Raw genomic sequence first — 23411 nt, 5'->3', positions numbered from 1 at the left:
TATTGTTTCTGTGTAGGATAAATACTGGCTGCTTTATTTTTACACTGCAATTTACATCGCAAACCCAGTAGGTCGGACCCGGCTTTTGAACCTGGGTCCAACCCGCATCCGAGCAACCTCAGACCCTTTCACATTGCAGTTTCAACCCGGGTTATTCCCAGGTCATTCCCGGGTTGGTGCCTTTCACATTGAACCCGGGTCACCCATATTAAACACTGTGAAGTGATTTAAAATGAACTTTTCTGGCTCACATTGATGAGGTTTCACAGGAAATAAAAGGAGGGGCTGAGGACTGCTCTAAGCAGAGACATAAACAGCCAATCAACACCTTTTTCTGAGACCTGGGTTGAATATCCCGGGTCAGAGGCTTTCACACTGCACAGCGACCCGGGTCCCACCTGTGTTTAACCCTTCTTTTAACCCGGGTGAAATGCAGGGTTGCTCAACCCGGATTATTCACTTTGGCGCTTTCACACTGCACCTCGACCTGGGTCAACCAAGCAACAGCCCAGGAATAACCCGGGTTATTTTGGCGATGCGAAAGGAGTATTACTCTCTGCACATGTTATATCTGCCCCACCTGCACTACACATGGGTTTGTCCATTAGAGAATGATTTTGCTTTTGCGATCCATGCTGAGTTAGGCCCAAAATCAACAAAATCTCTGCACTTTCTGCATCTTGCAGGCTGTTATGAAGAGGAGGTGCCAGAGGTTTCAGGGAATGAACTGAGCAGGTTGCTGGTTGAGAAAGAGTATAACATTTCACACTGGATTTTATCAATCTAGTCCTTGAAGTAGGACGCAAGATCTTGGGCAGTGATAGTAACTAGTGGGTTTGATGTGGGAGGGTTCAAAAGAGATTTAAATGTATTAAAAAGTCACTTGAGGTTAGAAGCTTGAGCAGAGATGAGAGACTGGAAGAATATTTGTTTGGCAGCATAGTGGCACAATGGTCAGTTTGCTGCCTCACAGCTCTGAGGTCATACTGTAGGTGCAATTCCTGTCAGTGTGGGATTCATATGTGCCACCCATGTTTACATGGGTCTCCTCCAGGTACTCTGGTTTCCTTCCACAATCTAAAAACGTACTGGTAGGTTAATTCGCGTTTGACAAAAGAAAAAAAGAAAAAAAAAAGAAGCCAAGTATACACATGAAATATACATAAATCTAAATTGCATAAATCTCTGGACTTTCCACAACCCACAGGCTATTACATTTGGCTCACTATCTTAATGTGAAAAGACGGTGACCAAGATATGCTAATACAATATTAAAAGACAGTAACAAAAATACACTATAACAATATGGATATAGACTAGAGTAACAAAGATACACTGGAGCAATATGAAGACAGTAACAATATATCATCTGACAGTAAGTATTATGTGAGATGTATTTTATTATTTCTTCCACATTTTATTCTTTGGGAGTCATTCTGTGAATCTGAAAGAAAAAGGAGACGTTCTGTTTTTGAAAGGCTAACATTACATCTGTGGATGGTGTGACATTTCTAAACTATGTTACATTTTCTTCTTTATTATATTATATGTACTTGAATACCATTTGAAACAATTGCAATGCAAAAAAAAAGATGAAAAAACACAGCAATGACATTTTTGGGTATATTTTTGGGGTCTGGGACTCCAGGTCGACAACAAAAAGGTTGACACACCTTAGGTCGATGCCAATTGGTCGACACACCTTAGGTCGACATGGACAAAAGGTCGACGTGAACAAGGTCGACATGATTTTTTTATGTTTTTTTGGTGTCGTTTTCTTCGTAGAGTGACCAGGAACCCCAATTAGTGCACCGCGTCTCTTCGCATGGTCGCTTCGCAGATTACTGTTCCAATCGTAGTCCACGTGGATCGTTAAATATGAAAAGGTTCCAAAAAAATTAGAAAATCGTGAAAAACTCATGTCGACCTTTCTTCATGTCGACCTTGTTCACGTCGACCTTTTGTCCATGCGACCTAAGGTGTCGACCAATTGGCGTTGACCTAAGGTGTGTCGACCTTTTTGTTGTCGACCTGGAGTCCGGATACCATATTTTTGTTACTGTCTTATATTGTGATAATGTATCTCTGTTATTACGATATTATAGCATGTACTGTTTTCTTACATCGTCACTATATTGTTTTATGTCTTTTTACATTCTCACTATAACTTTTATCACTCTATATTGCCATGGTTGTAACTTACTATGGTCCTGATTTAGAGTTGCACGCTAATGCATTTACAGCTGCCTCTTTGTACGCAGCTACTATGCGAAAATATGCAAATGTTGCAGATGCCAGGACTTGTATGGAGACGAAGACCGGTGGCAGCACAAATCCTAGCAGCTGCGTACTAAGACACAGTGTCAGTTAAGATGCTTAATCGACCATCTAAGCTGCCCTGTGGTTGCGCAGAATGGCAGCGTGTGCGGAGACGCCAGCGCCATGTTTACTGAATGTGGGATCACAGTTGCAGCCTGAAACACTGCCCCATTATAGTTACAATACGCCTGCATTTTTGCTGACACTCTCATTACATCCAACAAACGGTCCCAGGCTGTCAGTCACTTTGCGAATAGATGCGAGCAGCATCACTAAGGTACCTTGGAGAGTGTGCAATGCGTGCACTATTTACCAATAATCGCTGACTCCTTAAATATTGTCATTGCGTACAACTGTGAATTAGGCCTTATGTTTCTGTATGTGTCTCCCATCTGCAAGCATCTGAGCTACCTATGTGCTATTTCTGCTGTCTTAAGACCTTATTCAGTAAGGAATGCAGTTTCTGCTAAAAAGCAGTTGCTGCGATCAAATAGTTGAAGCTCCAAAAATAGAGAAAAAAAATAAGATTTTACTCACCGGTGAATCTATTTCTCGTAGTCCGTAGTGGATGCTGGGAACTCCGTAAGGACCATGGGGAATAGCGGCTCCGCAGGAGACTGGGCACAACTAAAGAAAGCTTTAGGACTACCTGGTGTGCACTGGCTCCTCCCTCTATGACCCTCCTCCAGACCTTAGTTAGGATACTGTGCCCGGAAGAGCTGACACAATAAGGAAAGGATTTTGAATCCCGGGTAAGACTCATACCAGCCACACCAATCACACCGTATAACTCGTGATACTATACCCAGTTAACAGTATGAAATATAACTGAGCCTCTCAACAGATGGCTCAACAATAACCCTTTAGTTAAACAATAACTATGGCCCTCATTCCGAGTCGTGCGCTCTGTATTTTTCATCGCATCGCAGTGAAATTCCGCTTAGTGCGCATGCGCAATATTCGCACTGCGACTGCGCCAAGTATCTTTGCTATGAAGATAGTATTTTTACTCACGGCTTTTTCATCGCTCCGGCGATCGTAATGTGATTGACAGGAAATGGGTGTTACTGGGCGGAAACACGGCGTTTTATGGGCGTGTGGCTGAAAACGCTACCGTTTCCGGAAAAAACGCAGGAGTGGCCAGAGAAACGGGGGAGTGGTTGGGCGAACGCTGGGTGTGTTTGTGACGTCAAACCAGGAACGACAAGCACTGAACTGATCGCACAGGCAGAGTAAGTGTGGAGCTACTCTAAAACTGCTAAGTAGTTTGTGATCGCAATATTGCGAATACATCGGTCGCAATTTTAAGATGCTAAGATACACTCCCAGTAGGCGGCGGCTTAGCGTGTGTAACTCTGCTAAATTCGCCTTGCGACCGATCAACTCGGAATGAGGGCCTATATACAAGTATTGCAGACAATCCGCACTTGGGACGGGCGCCCAGCATCCACTACGGACTACGAGAAATAGATTTACCAGTGAGTAAAATCTTATTTTCTCTGACGTCCTAGTGGATGCTGGGAACTCCGTAAGGACCATGGGGATTATACCAAAGCTCCCAAACGGGCGGGAGAGTGCGGATGACTCTGCAGCACCGAATGAGCGAACTCTAGGTCCTCCTCAGCCAGGGTATCAAACTTGTAGAATTTAGCAAATGTGTTTGACCCCGACCAAGTAGCTGCTCTGCAAAGTTGTAAAGCCAAGACCCCTCGGGCAGCCGCCCAAGAAGAGCCCACCTTCCTCGTGGAATGGGCTTTTACAGATTTAGGATGCGGCAGTCCAGCCGCAGAATGTGCAAGTTGAATCGTGCTACAGATCCAGCGAGCAATAGTCTGCTTTGAAGCAGGCGCACCCAACTTGTTGGGCGCATGCAGGATAAATAGCGAGTCAGTCTTTCTGACACCAGCTGTCCTGGAAACATAGATTTTTAGGGCCCAGACTATGTCCAGCAACTTGGAGGCCTCCAAGTCACGAGTAGCCGCAAGCACCACAATAGGCTGGTTCAAATGAAACGCTGAAACCACCATTGGGAGAAATTGGGGACGAGTCCTCAATTCCGCCCTATCCATATGGAAAATCAGATAAGGGCTTTTACAAGACAAAGCCGCCAATTCTGACACACGCCTGGCCGAAGCCAAGGCCAACAGCATGACCACTTTCCACGTGAGATATTTTAGTTCCACGGTTTTAAGTGGTTCAAACCAATGCGACTTTAGGAAATCCAACACCACGTTGAGATCCCAAGGTGCCACTGGGGGCACAAAAGGGGGCTGAATATGCAGCACTCCCTTAACAAATGTCTGAACTTCAGGTAGTGAAGCCAGTTCTTTTTGGAAGAAAATCGATAGAGCCGAAATCTGGACCTTAATGGAACCCAATTTTAGGCCCATAGTCACCCCTGACTGTAGGAAGTGCAGACATCGACCTATCTGAAATTCCTCCGTTGGGGCCTTCCTGGCCTCACACCACGCAACATATTTCCGCCATATGCGGTGATAATGGTTTGCGGTCACTTCTTTCCTAGCTTTAATTAGCGTAGGGATAACTTCCTCCGGAATGCCCTTTTCCTTCAGGATCCGGCGTTCAACCGCCATGCCGTCAAACGCAGCCGCGGTAAGTCTTGGAACAGACAGGGCCCCTGCTGCAGAGGCCATGGGTCCTCTGAGATCATTTCTTGAAGTTCTGGGTACCAAGCTCTTCTTGGCCAATCCGGAACAATGAGTATAGTTCTTACTCCTCTCCTTCTTATTATTCTCAGTACCTTGGGTATGAGAGGCAGAGGAGGGAACACATACACCGACTGGTACACCCACGGTGTTACCAGAGCGTCCACAGCTATCGCCTGAGGGTCCCTTGACCTGGCGCAATATCTTTTTAGCTTTTTGTTGAGGCGGGACGCAATCATGTCCACCTGTGGCCTTTCCCAATGTTGTACAATCATTTGGAAGACTTCTGGATGAAGTCCCCACTCTCCCGGGTGGAGGTCGTGTCTGCTGAGAAAGTCTGCTTCCCAGTTGTCCACTCCGGGAATGAACACTGCTGACAGTGCTAACACATGATTTTCCGCCCATCGGAGAATCCTTGTGGCTTCTGCCATCGCCATCCTGCTTCTTGTGCCGCCCTGTCGGTTTACATGGGCGACCGCCGTGATGTTGTCTGACTGGATCAGCACCGGCTGGTGTTGAAGCAGGGGTCTTGCCTGACTTAGGGCATTGTAAATGGCCCTTAGTTCCAGAATATTTATGTGTAGGGAAGTCTCCTGACTTGACCATTGTCCTTGGAAATTTCTTCCCTGTGTGACTGCCCCCCAACCTCGAAGGCTGGCATCCGTGGTCACCAGGATCCAGTCCTGTATGCCGAATCTGCGGCCCTCTAGAAGATGAGCACTTTGCAGCCACCACAGCAGCGACACCCTGGCCCTCGGAGACAGGGTTATCAGCCGATGCATCTGAAGATGCGATCCGGACCACTTGTCCAACAGATCCCACTGAAAGATCCTTGCATGGAACCTTACGAATGGAATTGCTTCGTAAGAAGCCACCATCTTTCCCAGGACTCGCGTGCAGTGGTGCACCGACACCTGTTTTGATTTTAGGAGGTCTCTGACTAGAGATGACAACTCCTTGGCCTTCTCCTCCGGGAGAAACACTTTTTTCTGTTCTGTGTCGAGAACCATCCCCAGGACCAGTAGACGCGTTGTAGGAACCAGCTGCGACTTCGGAATGTTCAGGATCCAGCCGTGCTGTTGTAGCACTACCCGAGCTAGTGCTACTCCGATCAGCAACTGTTCCCTGGACCTCGCCTTTATAAGGAGATCGTCCAAGTACGGGATAATTATAACTCCCTTTTTTCGAAGGAGTATCATCATCTCTGCCATTACCTTGGTAAATACCCTCGGTGCCGTGGACAGACCAAACGGCAACGTCTGGAATTGGTAATGACAGTCCTGTACCACAAATCTGAGGTACTCCTGGTGAGGGGGGTAAATATAAGTGTTCAAGGATTTCAAATTTAAGATGGGTCTCACCGAACCGTCCGGTTTCGGTACCACAAACATTGTGGAATAGTAACCCCGTCCCTGTTGAAGGAGGGGAACCTTGACTATCACCTGCTGTGAATACAGCTTGTGAATTGCCTCCAGCACTGCCTCCCTGTCCGAGGGAGCCATTGGCAAGGCAGATTTGAGGAAACGGCGAGGGGGAGACGTCTCGAATTCCAGCTTGTACCCCTGAGATACTACCTGTAGAATCCAGGGATCCACCCGTGAGTGAGCCCACTGGTCGCTAAAGTTCTTGAGACGGGCCCCCACCGTACCTGGCTCCGCCTGTGGAGCCCCAGCGTCATGCGGTGGACTTAGAGGAAGCGGGGGAGGACTTTTGTTCCTGGGAACTGGCTGTATGCTGCAGCTTTTTCCCCCTACCTCTGCCTCTGGGCAGAAAGGATGCGCCTTTAACCCGCTTACCTTTCTGGGGCCGAAAGGACTGTACCTGATAATACGGTGCTTTCTTTGGCTGTGAGGGAACATGGGGTAAAAATGCTGATTTCCCAGCTGTAGCTGTGGAAACGAGGTCCGAGAGACCATCCCCAATCAACTCCTCACCCTTGTAAGGCAAAACTTCCATGTGCCTTTTTAGAATCAGCATCACCTGTCCACTGCCGAGTCCACAATCCTCTCCTGGCAGAAATGGACATTGCGTTTATTTTAGATGCCAGCCGGCAAATATCCCTCTGTGCATCTCTCATGTATAAGACTGCTGAAGCAATAGCTGGTCTCAGTATAATGCCTGAGTGTGTATATACAGACTTCAGGATAGCCTCCTGCTTTCTATATGCAGGTTCCTTTAAGGCGGCCGTGTCCGGAGACGGTAGTGCCACCTTCTTTGACAGACGTGTGAGCGCTTTATCCACCCTAGGGGATGTCTCCCAACGTGACCTGTCCTCTGGCGGGAAAGGGTACGCCATTAGTAACTTTTTAGAAATTACCAGTTTCTTATCGGGGGAAGCCCGCGCTTCTTCACACACTTCATTTAATTCATCAGAAGGGGGAAAAACCACTGGTAGTTTTTTCTCCCCAAACATAATACCCTTTTTTGTGGTACCTGGGGTAATATCAGAAATATGCAACACATTTTTCATTGCCGTAATCATGTAACGGGTGGCTCTATTGGAGTGTACACTAGTCTCATCATCGTCGACACTGGAGTCAGTATCCGTGTCGACATCTGTGTCTGCCATCTGAGGTAGCGGGCGTTTTAGAGCCCCTGATGGCTTTTGAGACGTCTGGGCAGGCACGGGCTGAGAAGCCGGCTGTCCCACATCTGCTATTATCGGCACCTGCTCTGCCTCCACATAAGCCTCCTCATGAAACATGTCGACACAGCCGTACCGACACACCGCACACACACAGGGAATGCTCTGACTGAGGACAGGACCCCACAAAGTCCTTTGGGGAGACAGAGAGAGTATGCCAGCACACACCAGAGCGCTATATATAATGTAGGGATTCACACTATACATACAGTGATTTTTCCCTTATAGCTGCTATTAATATACAGATACTGCGCCTAAATTTAGTGCCCCCCCCTCTCTTTTTAACCCTATGAAGTCTGGAAACTGCAGGGGAGAGCCTTGGGAGCGTCCGTCCAGCGGAGCTGTGAGAGGAAATGGCGCCAGTGTGCTGAGGGAGATAGCCACGCCCCTCTCCCGCTTTTTTATGGAATATATGGCAGGGGATTTTACACATATATAGTCTTAATGACTATATTATGTGTTATTTTGCCAGTAAGGTACTCTTATTGCAGCCCCAGGGCACCCCCCCCCCCAGCGCCCTACACCCATCAGTGACCGGAGTGTGTGGTGTGCATGGGGAGCAATGGCGCACAGCTGCAGTGCTGTGCGCTACCTTAATGAAGACCGAAGTCTTCTGCCGCCGATTTTCAGGAACATCTTCTTGCTTCTGGCTTTGCAAGGGGGGCGGCGGCGCGGCTCCGGGACCGGACGACCGAGGCTGGGCCTGTGTTCGATCCCTCTGGAGCTAATGGTGTCCAGTAGCCTAAGAAGCCCAAGCTAGCTGCAAGCAGGTAGGTCCACTTCTCTCCCCTAAGTCCCTCGTAGCAGTGAGTCTGTTGCTAGCCCCTATTGTGCATCCAGCTCGGCCGGGCACAAAATTCTAACTGAGGTCTGGAGGAGGGTCATAGAGGGAGGAGCCAGTGCACACCAGGTAGTCCTAAAGCTTTCTTTAGTTGTGCCCAGTCTCCTGCGGAGCCGCTATTCCCCATGGTCCTTACGGAGTTCCCAGCATCCACTAGGACGTCAGAGAAACGGGCATTGCAGAAATTGTGAATGCATCGGAATATGCGGTCTGATCGCAAAACCATATGCAATTTCCGGAACATTGAAGAGTTTTCCTATCTGCGCCAGGCAAGATCGTCCATACTTCCTGTGACACAAGAGGGTGGAAGTAATCATCACTGACATCAGAGACCCTCCTTAAAAATGCCTGAGCATGCTTGCATTTTTTTCAGACACACCCAGAAAACGGCAGGTTTCTGCCCAGAAACACTGGCTTCCTGTCAGTCAAACAGCGGCTGCATTGCGATCACGGTGTGTACACAATTTCTTTCACTGTTTTTGCTCACAAGTGTGCAATGCAAATGCTGCACGTGCACAATCATTCGATAATCAGCTGTATTGCGATTCGCAAATTTAGCAATCCTTACTGAATAATGTCCTTAGTGCTAAAATACTGCTGTGCTATGCATTACTTGCGCAAGTGACGTTTCCCCACTTGTCCTGATATACAGTATGAAGGAACGTATCTGATCTCACTGTCCTACCACCTAATCCTTCAGTCAGTCAGTCAGTCAGTCAGCAGTCAGTCAGTCAGTTTAGTGCATGCACTGTGAAGGGGCTGTTCCTGGCAGATGGGAGGATTATGTTTAGGGACAGTTATGGCTTGCGACAATAAAACAAAAATGTACTGGATTAAGTAACATTAATCCATAGAGTGCAAGTGGGGAGACATTTCAATTCGCAATACATACTGTACTGTACATTTACTCCTTTACCAGCATCAATATTTAAACAACCAATTTTGTGAGATATATTGCTTTTTTTGTGTACTTTCCTTCTGTATACATGGCAATGTCTTATAATGACTGTTATAAGTAGAAATATTGTTGAGGTATTTTCTCTATTTATGAGGATTCAATGTATGCAGGTCCACTGGGTCCCTACAAGAACCTTGCAGAGCTGACAGTATTCAAAGGTGGTATACAGTACTGTATCTTGCTAGAAAGTGATAACAGAACTACAGTACCTACTGTTTCATGGCACAGTGAAATCTGGCAAGCTGTACCTCCGAAAGAGAAAAGCTATATCTTAGACCACAAATTACAGAATGGGCAGGCTGAACTGTAAGGAGAGGCTTGTACACTGACACTTCTACCACTGCAGAATTACATGAGCTCTTCTCCTGGGACCATGTGATTTGGGCCTTCTCCTAGGCACTGGCATTTGGGCTTTTCTTCCGGGCAGGGTACTGTGATTTGGGGCTTCTCCCAGGTCACTGTGATTTGGGCCACTCTCCCAGGCAATGAGAATGGGACTCTTTTCTCAGAGCTGTGTGATTTAGGCTCTTGTCTCAGGCAGAGTGATTTGTGCCTTTGGGCTCTTTTCCAGGGCAGAGTGTTTTGGGTTCTTCTCTAGGGCAGAGTAATTTGGGCTCTTCTCCCAGGGCAGAGTGATTTGGGCTCCCCTCCCAGGGCACAGTGATTTGGCCTATTCTCCCAGGGCAGAGTGATTTGAGCTCTTTCCAAGGCGGAGTGATTTGGGCTCCTCTCCCAGGGCAGAGTGATTTGGCTTTTTCTCCTAGGGTAGAGTGATATGGACTCTTTTCCAAAGGCAGAGTGATTTGGGCTCTTCTACCAAGGCAGAGTGATTTGGCCTCTTCTCCCAGGGCAGAGTGATTTGGGCTCTTCTCCTAGGACAGAGTGATTTGGGCTCTTCTACCAAGGCAGAGTGATTTTGCCTCTTCTCCCAGGGCAGAGTGAGTTGGGCTCTTCTCCCAAGGCAGAATGGTTTTGCCACATCTCCCAGGGCAGAGTGATTTGGCCTTTTCTCCCAGGGCAGAGTGATTTGGCCTTTTCTCCCAGGGCAGAGTGATTTGGGCTCTTCTCCCAGGGCAGAGTGATTTGGGCTCTTCTCCCAGGGCAGAGTGATTTGGGCTCTTCTCCCAGGGCAGAGTGATTTGGGCTCTTCTCCCAGGGCAGAGTGATATGTGCTCTTCTCCCAGGGCAGAGTGATTTGTGCTCTTCTCCCAGGGCAGAGTGATTTGGGCTCTTCTCCCAGGGCAGAGGGATTTTGCTTCATCTTCCAGGGCAGAGTGATTTGGGCTCTTCTCCCAGGGCAGAGTGATTTTGCCTCATCTCCCAGGGTAGAGTGATTTGGCCTTTTCTCCCAGGGCAGAGTAATTTGGGCTCTTCTCCCAGGGCAGAGTGATTTGGGCTCTTTTCCAAAGCCTGAGTAATTTGGGCTATTCTCCCAAGGCAGAGAGATTTGGCCTCTTATCCCAGGCAGAGTGATTTGGGCTCTTCTCCCAAGGCAGAGTGATTTGGGCCTTTTTCTAGGCAGTATGATTTGGGCTATTCTCCCATGCAGTGTGATTTGGGCTCTTCTCCAGGGCACACTTACAATGCATGTCTTTGTGTTTGTAAATGAATCAGCAGGATCATGGAGGCCTGAAGGTGAGTAATCTGAGAACAGGATGGTATGGAGGAATCATAGGGGTAAATTTACTAAGATGGGAGTTCTATTTAAGATGGGATGTTTCCCATAGCAACCAATCAGATTCTACTTCTCATTTATCTAGCACCTTCTAGAAGATAATACCTGGAATCTGATTGGTTGCTATGGGCAACATCCCATCTTTTTTTTAACAAATTTTTTATTGACAGATGGTTACAGAATATAGTAACAAATATCAAATAACAAATGTATTCAGTGCAAAACAGCTTGGCGATACATAAAGATTTTGGTACTCCGCCATATTTTAACATCATTAGACATGTATTTAGAGCAATCAATTATGTAAAAATAAACTTGGTATTATAAAGCCACATCAGATCCTGTGGAAATTGTGTAAAGACAGATATGTAGATGAGGCTCAAAGTCAGAAAGGAGCAGTGGAGTTAAGAGTCTCCAGTAAATACCATCTGGTATCTTGAAAACATTGTCGCAAAGCGGCCTTTATCAGTGGAGGTAGGGTTATAACATACGGCAACCAAGTTTGGAAGTGTTTTTCCGTTAGCTTGTCTTTCTGTAGTGTAGTGTTGGTCCAATCCAAGTGGAAGAGATGGGAGATTCTAGGATGTAGCAGTGAGATAGGGATTGGGTCAGTGGAGACCCATTGAGAGAGAATTGTTTTCTTTGTTGCAGCGGCCAGTTTGATTAATAGGATGCGATTGCCTTTGGTTAGCGTGTTGGGTGGGGAAGATGGGTAAATGCCCCAGAACGCCCAGGTTTCAGTTATGGTGAATTGTATTTTCAGCTCTGCAGTTATATATGATTGGAGTGCCTGCCATAAGACCTGTACTTTAGGGCATGACCAGAGGCAATGAACTATACCTGCTTCTAAAGCAGTGCACTTGTAACATCGGGATGAAGGGGCAGCTCCTATGAGAAACCTCAATCTAGGGGTGACATATGCTCTGTGTAGTATTTTCTGATGCATCTCTGTGTATGTGACTGAGCCCAGTGTCTTATCTAGGTAGCTGTTGGCATCTAGAATAGCTCTTAGTGTGAGGTCCGGGAAATCTCTTGTCCATTTCAGTAAGCCCACTGTGCCAGAATCTATATTTAGTAATGGGCGAGAGTGTGTGTGTATAAATGCTATTGAGAAGTGACCTTTTGGGTTAAGTCGAGCAGATCTATCTAGAGTGTTAGAAATATCTTGGGAGGATAAAAGGGATAATGATTTTCTTACAAAGCTGCTCGCTTGAAGGAAGGGGAATAGTGGTATGGATAGGTTCGGGAAACGCTCTATGATCTGCGAATGTGTGAGTAATGTTAAATTTTGGGTGTCTAAGAAGTGATATACATATTTCAGTCCCCCCTCATGCCAATTACGGAATATCAGAGAGGCGGCATGTGGTTTAAAATCAGGGTTGCCCCAGAGAGGTGTAAAGAGTGACGTCTTATTTGAGAGTTTTAATTGAGAGCGGATCTGTTGCCAAGCAGCACAGGTAGAAGAGATAAGCACATTGTCCCTTATGTGGTTAGGCATGTTATTCGGGGAGGTGTGCAGTAGGGACGTCAGGTTCCAGGTGGGTATGAAAGATTGTTCTAATTGTGCGTTGGTGTATTTGTTTTGTCCGCTAACCCAGTCCAGGGCAATCCTGTAATTTGCTGCTAATGCGTATGCACGAAGGCATGGCAAGTTTAAACCACCCAGTGATCTCGGTTGTCGCAATTTGAATAGGGAAAATCGTGGGCGTTTACCCGCCCAAATAAATTTAGTCAGCGCTTTGTCTAGTTGTGCAAATGTGCTTTTGTTTGGGATCATCGGGAGCATTTGTAGCACATATAAGAGGCGTGGGAAGCTGATCATCTTATACAAGTGACCTCTACCTGTGTATGTTAGCGGAAGGTGAGCCCATCTGGTGAAATCTGCGTGGGTTCTGGCGAGGAGTGGGAGAAAATTAAGGGAGTATAATTTGGAAGGGTGATCCGGGATTATGATGCCCAGGTAGGTGAGACGGTTATTCCTTGCCCATTGGAATGGAAAGGTGTCACCCCACCCCAATTTAGCTGCAGGGAAGAAAGCTATTGCTTCTGTCTTTGAATAATTAATTTTGAATCCTGATACTGCTTCAAAAGAGTTAAGTATGTTGAGCAAATGCGGCATGGCCTCATGAGGATTGCTAACATAGAGTAGTATGTCATCCGCAAATGCTGAAAATTTAAGTTCCTGGTTGGCTAGTTTAATACCTCTCCATTTTTTTTCTTTTAAGAAGTGTCTGAGGAGGGGGTCCATTACTAGGTTGAATAAGAGAGGGGATAAAGGACAACCTTGTCTGGTCCCGCGTTGTAGTATGAAACGTTTGGAGTTATGGGCGTTGATTGTCAAGAAGGCTTGGGGGTTTTGGTATAATGTTTGAAAAACATGTGTAAAGGCGGGATCAAAGTTCTGGTGTCTAAGTATCCTATTGATATGGGCCCAAGACACTCTGTCAAAGGCCTTGTCTGCGTCACAGCTGAGGATTATGTTTCCCATCTCCCGTGATTCGTGGGATTTGATCATGGCCGCTATTAAGGATCGGACATTGATCACTGAGTGTTTATTGCGTAGGAATCCTGTCTGTGCAGGGTGTAGTAGTGTGGGCAGTATCAATTGAAGGCGGGAGGCAAGGATTTTTGTAAAAATTTTGAAGTCTTGGTTTAGTAGCGAGATGGGTCTGTAAGACGAGACCAAAGTGTGATCTTTGTTTGGTTTAGGTAAGACAATGATTCTGGCTGTGTTGAAGTCAGGCGGAGCCGGACCTCCAGTCAGAATTGAGTTATAAAGGGCCCTTAGATGTTTTTTGATGTGTGGAAGGAGTGTTTTGTAATAGGCTGCTGACAAACCGTCTGGGCCTGGAGATTTCCCATTGGGAAGGGATTTTATAGTTAATTCCATTCCAGTTCCTCATCTGTAATAGGGGCGGTGAGACACATTTTATCAGTGTCATTAAGAGTAGGGAGGTCAGCTCGTAGTAAGAAGTCCTCTCCTATCTCGGGCTGGTCAGGGGGTGCTGTGTATAGGTTTTCAAAGAATTTCAGGAAAGTATTACTAATTGCTTCTTGGGTCAGTGAAGGCTTAGTGTGACTGTCTCGTATTGAGGAGATATGTTTGGGAGTGTTTTGGGTCTTTACCATGTTAGCTAATAATTTTCCTGGCCTGTTGCCCCAGCGGAAGTATTTATTAGTTTGGAAAGAGAGGAATAGCTTGGCCTGTTCTGTGCATAAAGTGTCATGAACTAATTTGGCGTCCTTGTATTGTAGCCTATTGTTTTCAGTGGGGTCGGCCAGTAACCTTGAGTATGTGGTGGTCACCTGTTGGGAAGCTGTGGACATTCTTTCCTTAAAGCGTTTTTTCTTTGTGGCAACATAAGATAGTATTTGGCCTCTGAGAACAGGTTTGGAAGCTTGCCAGAAAAGGTTCATGTCATTTGTGTGTGTTGCATTGTCTTGTGTATAGTTTAGGAAGGACTGAGACAGGTAAAGCTTAAAGTCTTCTGAGGTGGCTAGGTATTCTGGGAAGCGCCAATTGTAAGAGATTGTGCGAGGCGTGGTCAACGTGATTGTTAATGAGATAGGAGCATGGTCAGATAGTAGGATATTAGCTATGGTTGAATCTTCTACCCTGTGTATTAGAGAGGCCGATACCAGCCAATAATCCAATCTAGAGAATGTTTTGTGTGGGTGAGAGAAGAAGGAGTATTCCCTGGCGTCGGGGTGTGTGAACCTCCAGGGATCAAGAAGTTGTAGGGAGTCTAGCATCAATGAAAGTGTGGGTGGTATTGACCTATTGGAACCTGATTGTTTAGGACTTCCTGATACATCTAGCTGAGGGTCCAAGACTACATTAAGGTCTCCTACCCAAAATCAATGAGCCCTCAATCCAACCCTGTAGGTTAACAAATATGTTTGAGAAGAAGGATGTGTTTGACCCTGTAGGGGCATAGATACATGCTAAAGTAAATCGTTCACCTTCAATATCCATCTTCAATAATAAGAATCGACCTTCCGGGTCTATCCACTCTTCCCTTATTTCATAGTGTAATGATTTACGAAAGAGTATTAAGACCCCTCGTGTCTTGGTGCTATATGAGGCGCTTCTAAAATCACCCACCCAAGCATCCTTCAATTTATTTGGATCTGAAATACGCCAGTGTGTCTCCTGTAGAAACACCACATCTGGGTGAAATTTTTTAAGATGATTTAGGATTTTCTTCCTCTTAGTTGGTGTGTTCAAACCCTCCACGTTCCACGAGACTAATTTGAGTGATGTCTTTGAGCCATCTACAGATGTCTCAGCTGCTCGTGGGTCTATCATTATCCAATACCCAGTCTAATGGAACTTGGAGAGAGAAGCCACAAGCAAAGGCCCGGCCCTCCGTCCCAGCGAGCGGAGGTAGGGCAAAAGAAGTGTAATATGGCAGCATGTTGGGGAGCATTTAGATAACAATGATGCACTGTAATACATATAAACTGTGATAACGAAAACATTATAAGCCATCGGTCAAAACATTTTTGAAATATCCGAACCCAAGAGGATGGTTCTAGGAACCATTTGTGTTTAACTGAAACTATGAAAAGATTAGACAAAGGGAAAAAGGTAGGCATAGACAGAGAGGGTGGGTAAGCAATCTCCCCCCTCCCCTGTTTCAATATCATACATGAAAACAACAGATTTATCTGCAACCAGACTAATCGACTGTATAAATTTAGTAGTGTGTTAGCCATTAGAAAGATGTAGAAGATTATTTATAACAAAAGAATACTTGCTACTCCAGGGCACTCAATCCGCGTCATCCATACGGGAGTTTGATCCATGGGTGTCAAGTGATTTGAGAAAGTTCCGTGCAGGTTCTGGGGAATCAAAATAATTTGGTTTTCCTGCGTGGAAGATTCTCAATTTTGCAGGATATAAGAGTGCAAATCTAATGTTCCGAGAGAATAGTTCCTTGCATATTGGGGAGAATTCCCTTCGTTGCGAGGAGACCTGGAAGGAGAAGTCCTGGAAGAGGAGGATCCTGGAGCCCTCATAACAAAGACCGGAACTCTTGCGGTACAGTTCCATAATTTTCACCTTGTCCAGGTAATTTAGCAGTTTGAAAATTACCGGTCTGGGGCGTGATTGTGCAGATTGGGAGGGTTGTCTTTCGGGGCCAATGCGATGGACTCGTTCCACTAGGTATGAGGTCGGTGAAGAAGGGAGATCTAACGTTGAGGGAAGCCAGCGAGTGACTACGTCCATCAAATCCTTTTGCCTGACCGTCTCCGGAAGCCCAACAAGACGCAAATTGTTTCGACGGTTGCGATTTTCCAAATCTTCAATTTTATCGTTCATGGCTGTTAGCGTGTTATCGTGAGCTTTTAATTGTGATTGGATCGCATGTTGGTCGTCTTCCAATGTGGAGATACGATCCTCAGCCTCTGTTAATCGTTGAGTGTGTTGTGATATTTGGGCCGCAGCTGAGTTGATGGCCTCTAATAAGGGTGCCAGTTTCGCGTCAAACAAGGGCGATATGATTTCCGTAATCTCCCTGGCCCTCTGTACGGCGGACGGGCTGGCCCTGAAGTCAGTCGACGATGAGTCGTCTGCATCTCTTTCGCCCGGCGAGGGCGGTGACCGCTGTTGAAGTGGGCTTTGCTCTTTGGGTGCCGGCTTGTTTTTATTTTGAGAATTTTTATTTGCCCGGAGCGTTTTAGCCACGTATTTTTCCATGATGGTAAGTTTGTTTTCAGGCCAGGTGTAGCGAGAGCTATAGGTTGTAATGCAGTGTGAACGCAGCTCCGGCGTTGCAGAAGGTATAGAACGGTCAGGGAAGCCTCAGGAAACCAGGAGGGGGCAAGAGGTCAGCAGAACCCTGTACGTAGGTTGGTTTTGTCAGACTTGTTTGGGTTCAAAATATAAGGCTCGCCTGTCGTTGTCGTGGGTTACAGGCAGCGACCAGCGCGGTACCTGTGGGACCCACAGCGTGGGGTGGCGGTTCACTTCCTTGTGGTTTCGGGTTGGGGGGAGGTGTAACTGCGCCGCACACCTGTAATTTGCCAGGAGCTGCCGGGAGCGTGGTATTGCAGGCCTCAGTCAGCCAGGATGCTGCGGAGGTATGGAGGAAAATGCTGTCAGTTAGGCCCTCCTGTGATTCTGTAGCGCTGGCTGGCTGTGTAGTCTCCTTCAGCTGTCCCAGGAGTGACGCAGGTGGGGTGCGGAGTAGATCAGGAGTATTCCCAGGAGGGGGATCGCGGGCCTCGGCCGAGGTCCGCGGTGCGATGAGGGAGACCGGAGCTCGAGCAGCGGCTGCCGCGAGAGGTGGTGAGGGGAGACGCCACCAGTCCGTCTCTCCGGGGCACTTGCTGGCTGTTCTGGGAGTCAGGCGGGCCGGACTCGGATGGTCGCGAGTCCCAAAATGGCCGCCGCTGTGCCGGGCACTAAGCGTGTGCCTCTTTCGGTGGGCTCAAAGGAGGAGGGGAGCGAGCCGGGGGTAGCACCTCTTTGCTCCCTATTATCTCCGCGCCCCGTAGTCGTGGAAATGGGGCCCCTGGACCAAATATAGCCGATAGTAAGGGCTATTTGGGTGAGGTACACGGAGAGCTCTCTGCTAAAAGCAGCCGATCCGTTCGGCCCGCCCACCGGAAGTCCGCAACATCCCATCTTAAAAAGAACTCCCATCTTAGTAAATTTACTCCATAGTGTTTTATAAAAGCACAACAGGGCTATGCCTATAATGCTGAACTGTGAAATAACCGGACAACATGCTGGAAATAGGATTGTTAATGGAGGCTGTTATGCTTCACACTGTGCTGTGTATGATGGACAAGGAGTCAATTGTGCAGTTATTTCTGGTCATACCACCATGATTGTTACATAATAAAATTTTTAGAGTCTATACCTTTCACAGGAAGTTAAGTATATAAGGGCCTAATTTAGACCTGATCGCTGGGCAGTGATTTTTGCAGCCCTGTGATCAGATAGTCGCCACCTACTGGGGGAGTGTATTTTAGCTGTGCAAGTGTGTGAACGCATGTGTAGCAGAGCTGCACAAACTGATTTTGTGCAGTCTCTGTGCAGCCCAGGACTTACTCAGCTGCTGCGATCACTTCAGCCTGTCCAGGACCGGATTTGACGTCAGACACCCTCCCTTCCAACGCTTGGACACGCCTGCATTTTTCCAGACACTCCCTGAAAACGGTCAGTTGCCACCCACAAATGCCCTCTTCCTGTCAATCTCCTTGCGATCACCTGTGTAATCGCTTTTTTCACACCATTCCGTGCAGTCGTCCGATGCACCTGCGCATTTTGGTGCATACGCATTTTCGGACCTGATCTCAGGCTGTGAGAAAACGCAGCCTAGTGATCAGGTCTGAATTACCCCCTAAGTACAATGTATGTCATCATCTGTATTTGATTTATAACATTTAAATGTAAATTAACAATAGGGTATATATTCTGCAAATTAAAGTAAATCCTAATTAGAGCCACTCTCTATTCAACCCTGCTCCTCCCACAAGACATGCAAAACTTTGTACTCGTGCAAACACCTGACAGTACCCTTTTGATTCAAATGGGAATATGAACACAAAAATGTTCAAAACATCACATGACATCACAAAACTTAGTTTTGCTGTGGCCACAGTCCATCAAGCTCTGAAATGAACCTTATTTTGTTGTGTAAATTCAGAATAAAAAGAACGAAAGATCACGGTAGAGAGCGATAGATGGGAGAGATGGGGGAGAAAGAGGGTAAAGAAAGAGAGAGAGCGAGAGAGAGAGAGAGACTGCAAAGGAGGGAATGGGGAGAGCCAGATAATGTATAGGACAGGAGGAGAGACACAGGGGGAATTGTATCAAATCTTAAAGAGAGATAAAGTGGAGAAGTTGCCCATAGAGACCAATCATCTTCTAACTGTTATTTTATAGTATGTACTAAATCAGGGATGGGGAACCTTCGGCCCTCCAGCTGTTGTTGAACTACACATCCCAGCATGCCCTGCAACAGTTTTTGCATGGCCAAATAGCAAAATTGTTGCAAGACATGCTGGTATGTGTAGTTCAACAACAGCTGGAGAGCTGAAGGTTCCCCATCCCTGTACTAAATGATAGCTAGAAGCTGATTAATTGCTTACTAAAGACCCCTATGAGGTACTTGCCAACATAATTTTACAGGTGGGAAAAAGCCTTCCTGACTGCAGCTCCCCATTATATAGACTATGTTTCAATTTGAGGATAAACTCACAGTTTACTGATGTTGCCTACTATAATCTTTCTATTAGGACATTAGTGGAAAGTTTTTAAGCTATTAAGAGGCTAAAACAATCATCTAGCCGAGGCCATGCACTGCAGTTCTCTCATTATAAAGTCTGCAGGTTCTGTACCTATCTATGGAATATGACGGTTAAAAAAAATCTATACAGGTCACACTACAGCTTTTCTTATAAATATATTGGCATCAATTGAAAATGTGCTTGCAAGGTCATTTCTGCAGGACAATAACATGGGGGACAGAGCAAAATAAGCCAGTAACAAGGTTGTAAGTCAACACAAGCTAAGATCAGGACTGCACAAGGCAGCAATGAAGGATCATAAGCAGAGGAAGTGAAAAGGTTAGCAGAGGCAGAAGCCAGGTTACATAGACTGAGGGCTGCACTGATTGGTTGGAGCTGATGAGTCACAGACCTTGGCACACTAGAGATTTGGACATCTTATCGATCAGCCTCTATTGTATTATTAGGAACAGTATAGGACTGAACTTTGCTTGTTTAATCATCTTAATCCTCTAAAGACAATAGTCATTGGTAAATAAATAAAATCTCTCCCTTTAAAACACAATAATGTGCATTTTCTCCTATCCTATGTGGTACATTATTATTTAATCTGTGCCATTATTTTATTCTGCTGTGGTGTGCTAATATCTGCAGGTGTGTTATATGTAGGTCAGCATTCTATACATAGACTTGACATCAAAATATACTGTTGAGAAATACCATGGAGCTTTTTAAATCACTATATATTTCTCTGTATATTATTAACATAGTCTTCTTTTATTACAGCTCAGTGTATTAATGGGCTCCAAACAATATAATGATTAGTACAACATAAGAAATATGATGATGTGTTGTTAATGTTATTTTTCTTATGGCACCATAAGGAGTGTAAAATAGAAGTGTAAAATAGACTTTAAGGGTACTGTTTGTAGCCAGTGCACCTGTAAATAGCGAGTCTTCTATCTACGCTGGCCACTGTGACACCATTGGTAGCACAAACCAGAGAAGGTTCTTCTCTGGTTTAATCCAATAAAATCAGCAGAATGAGGTAGGGAGGTCTAGCCACAGTAAGTCTATTGAATATGGCCGGAGCTTTAAGGCAATAAGTGCTATAAACACTCTTCTACAGAGTATAAAGAAACGGTTCCAAACAGGGATCACCTTTATACATATGACTGCTAAGAATCCACAAAGCATTAACCTTTAATTACACCTAGCTCTTTGTTTGATGGTTCCTTCATTCAATACATATCAGCATCATTTAGTATTGCAATAGCTTTGCCCATACGTACTTGTCACTGTACTATACTGCTATTACTAATGTTGTGGGTTTTGATCAGGCATTAAGCAAATTTCAGTTTTTGTGTATGACATAAATCTAGTTCTTTAAAACTGTGTTCATGGATGTTGTGGTAGACACATTTGTAACACTTTGTAGACTATAGGAGTAAATATTTGCCCTTGTATCATCCCTGTAACTATATATGTCCCTACCTACAGTGCACATATACTAGTGCTGTTATTATATGATCAGGTAAAATAATACTAATACTAGATGTATGAATACACAAGAACCTGATTTTGCATGGATGAGGTTAATGCAGTAGCACATTGAGCAGTAGTGTAAGTGTAAGTAAGAGGGAAGATGTACTGAATGAGGCAGATAATCAGGAAGTAAAGGTCATAGTAAGGCAATTACTCAGTAGCAATGCACGGCCTCAGGGGTGGTCTTCAGGAGGGTCTTGCAGGATTGAGACCTGGCACATGTTCACAAAACTTCTCAATGGTCGATTTAAAGTAATATTCTATAACAAATTGTTTCTGGAGGGTCCTTGGCCCATTCCATATTATAAAACTGCTGGTAGTGGCCCTGGCTTCTCTAGTGATGTAACTGTGTACCTTTTGTGTTATGTTGTTAACTGTCTTTAGTTTATTCATTATAAGACATTTACTCTGCAGACAGATTGTGCAGGTCTGAAATGTACTGAAATGACACATCCACATGTACCTATTGAATAGTAAAATGTATACTTTAATCTGTATAGAGTAGAATTCAGAACATTGAGTGCTACTCTATGAATCACATTTTCCAGCAGGGTGTGCTGACATGGAACATGTAACTTAAATGAACAAATGACAAATAAATATGACGATGAGCTAGCAGTGGAACTGAGTGAGACAACCTGCAACTTGACTGACTGACTGACTGACTGACTGAAAGAATAGAAGCTTCTGACTTGCATCTAATCACCTGTATTTTATTTTCCAGTGACCCCTCCAGTTCTGCATTTTGATATAGGACTAGTGCCAGGTATATGCTGTAAGAATACATTTGTATCCTTTTCTAAATATTTGCATTTTATTTTGCTTCACTTTTACATTCATTACTGGCCAGATGACTCAAACAAGAAACACTTACTTCTCTTCTAGAAGTTGCTTCTGATACTCTTCATATTCCTCCCTCGTCATTCCTTGGGCTTCAGCTGGTGATTTCTCTCCTTCCCCCTTCTCTTCTTTGCCCCCCAGACCTCCTGTGAGGTTCTTCAGTTGTCCCCCCACCATAGTTTTCACCATAAAAGCCATACTTGTGCAGCACACTGGTTGCAGGCTGCAGTGACTTTACTGCAGAGTTAAATTTGTGAATGAGATGAAGGTCTGCCCTTAAATTATATTATAATGTGACTAAAAGAAAGCTGCTTCAGTTTACTTCGTCAGTGTAAACGCAATACCTACAAGACCACACACTTCAGTATACAGCTGTAAATGTACCCTGGTTTGCTCAGGACAGGTTGTGCAGGTTCACACTGACGGTCAGTTTAATGAGTTGAATGCATGCTTTCAGACATGCTGTGCCAAGATCTTTATATCCAGCAGAAGAGCATGGAAGTGAGGATATTCCAAGAGGTCTCCGGATTGTAGGCTCTGACGTGTGAAGAGTGTCACTGCTTGGTCTTAGATTTCAGCACCACCGCACTGAACAGCTTCCAACCCTGCGCTGTCCCTGGTCTTCTGAGACATTGGGGAGAGGGAGGGAGGCAGACTCCCCAGTCCCGAGTCACAGCTAGCAGAGGAACTGAAAACACAATCAGCCCCTTCTGTTCAGTCTGGCTTACAGCATCACAGCCATTGGCTCTAGTAAAGTCACTTAGCCTTTCCAATCTGTTCACATAGCTCAGCTGGGCGATCCCACGTTTAGGAAATAACAGACACACATCTATTCCCATTAGCTTCCAACCCTTCAAATCCTATTATTCTCTGCCTCCCAAACCCCCTTCTTATTCTAAAGATAGCCTAACTTGTTTACACGTAGGTAGTCACAAAGCCACACGCCCCACCTGTTAGATGTCCCTGGCTGCCCCCCCTTCTCTGCAAACAAAGAGGTTAATACCTCCAGTGTGATGTAGAGGTGAGATGCCCTAAAATGAAAAGCCATCACACCTATGGCAACGCTGTCTCTGCTCTGCCGTTTTATTGGAGTGAAACATAGCAAGAACCTTTAGATGATGATGATACAATTAACACCTTCAGTTTTATCTACAAATGTGGCACAGATACATCAGTAACCCTGCTGAGGTGCACAGGGCGTATCCATATGTAAGCATTACATCAAAGTTCATAGCAATGAAATCGTCTTATTTATTCAGCTTCATTTTTTCTTCTTCACTAAAATACAGTTGATATTTCTGAGTAAAAGACTTACAATGTCAGTGTAGGAATTTCATTGAGTAAATGAACTGATGGTATTCATAGTACTGTATGTATTCGGTGCTACCAACATAACTGTCACTCAGTTGTATAACATCCCACTGTTTGATTCTTCCACTTGCTCTGTCTGATTATCATTATATTGATTTGTTTGTGCATGTTATTGTAATTTTGACTGTACAGTGCTAGTGCAACTTTGTGGTGCAACTCACATAAAGATACAATAATAATAAAAACAAGAAGAAGAAGAAAAAAGTAAATAGCTACAGTGTCTCAGAAATATTGAAAACTGCTATGCAAATTTCTTTTTATTCCTGTGCCTACGTTTGCGCACATGCTAGATCCCTAAAGCGTCACAT

The 23411-nt window shown here is 45.4% G+C and overlaps 1 protein-coding gene across 1 annotated transcript in view; it reads right to left on the bottom strand.

Annotated features, from left to right (window-relative positions):
* The window catches only part of CPLX3 (complexin 3), a 50546-nt gene extending 27753 nt beyond the window's left edge, over positions 1-22793 (bottom strand). The window contains exon 1 of the mRNA XM_063930427.1: positions 21767-22793. Within this exon, the coding sequence (XP_063786497.1) occupies positions 21767-21930 (164 nt within the window). The 5' untranslated portion in view covers positions 21931-22793. The remainder of the gene's footprint in view (positions 1-21766) is intronic.
* Positions 22794-23411: the final 618 nt, after the last annotated feature.

Source organism: Pseudophryne corroboree, chromosome 6 (assembly GCF_028390025.1).
Source record: "Pseudophryne corroboree isolate aPseCor3 chromosome 6, aPseCor3.hap2, whole genome shotgun sequence".
In the NCBI taxonomy this organism is placed as follows: Eukaryota; Metazoa; Chordata; class Amphibia; order Anura; family Myobatrachidae; genus Pseudophryne; species Pseudophryne corroboree.
The sequence above is the reverse complement of the archived record's forward strand: the minus strand, read 5'-3'. Positions and strand labels throughout refer to the sequence as shown.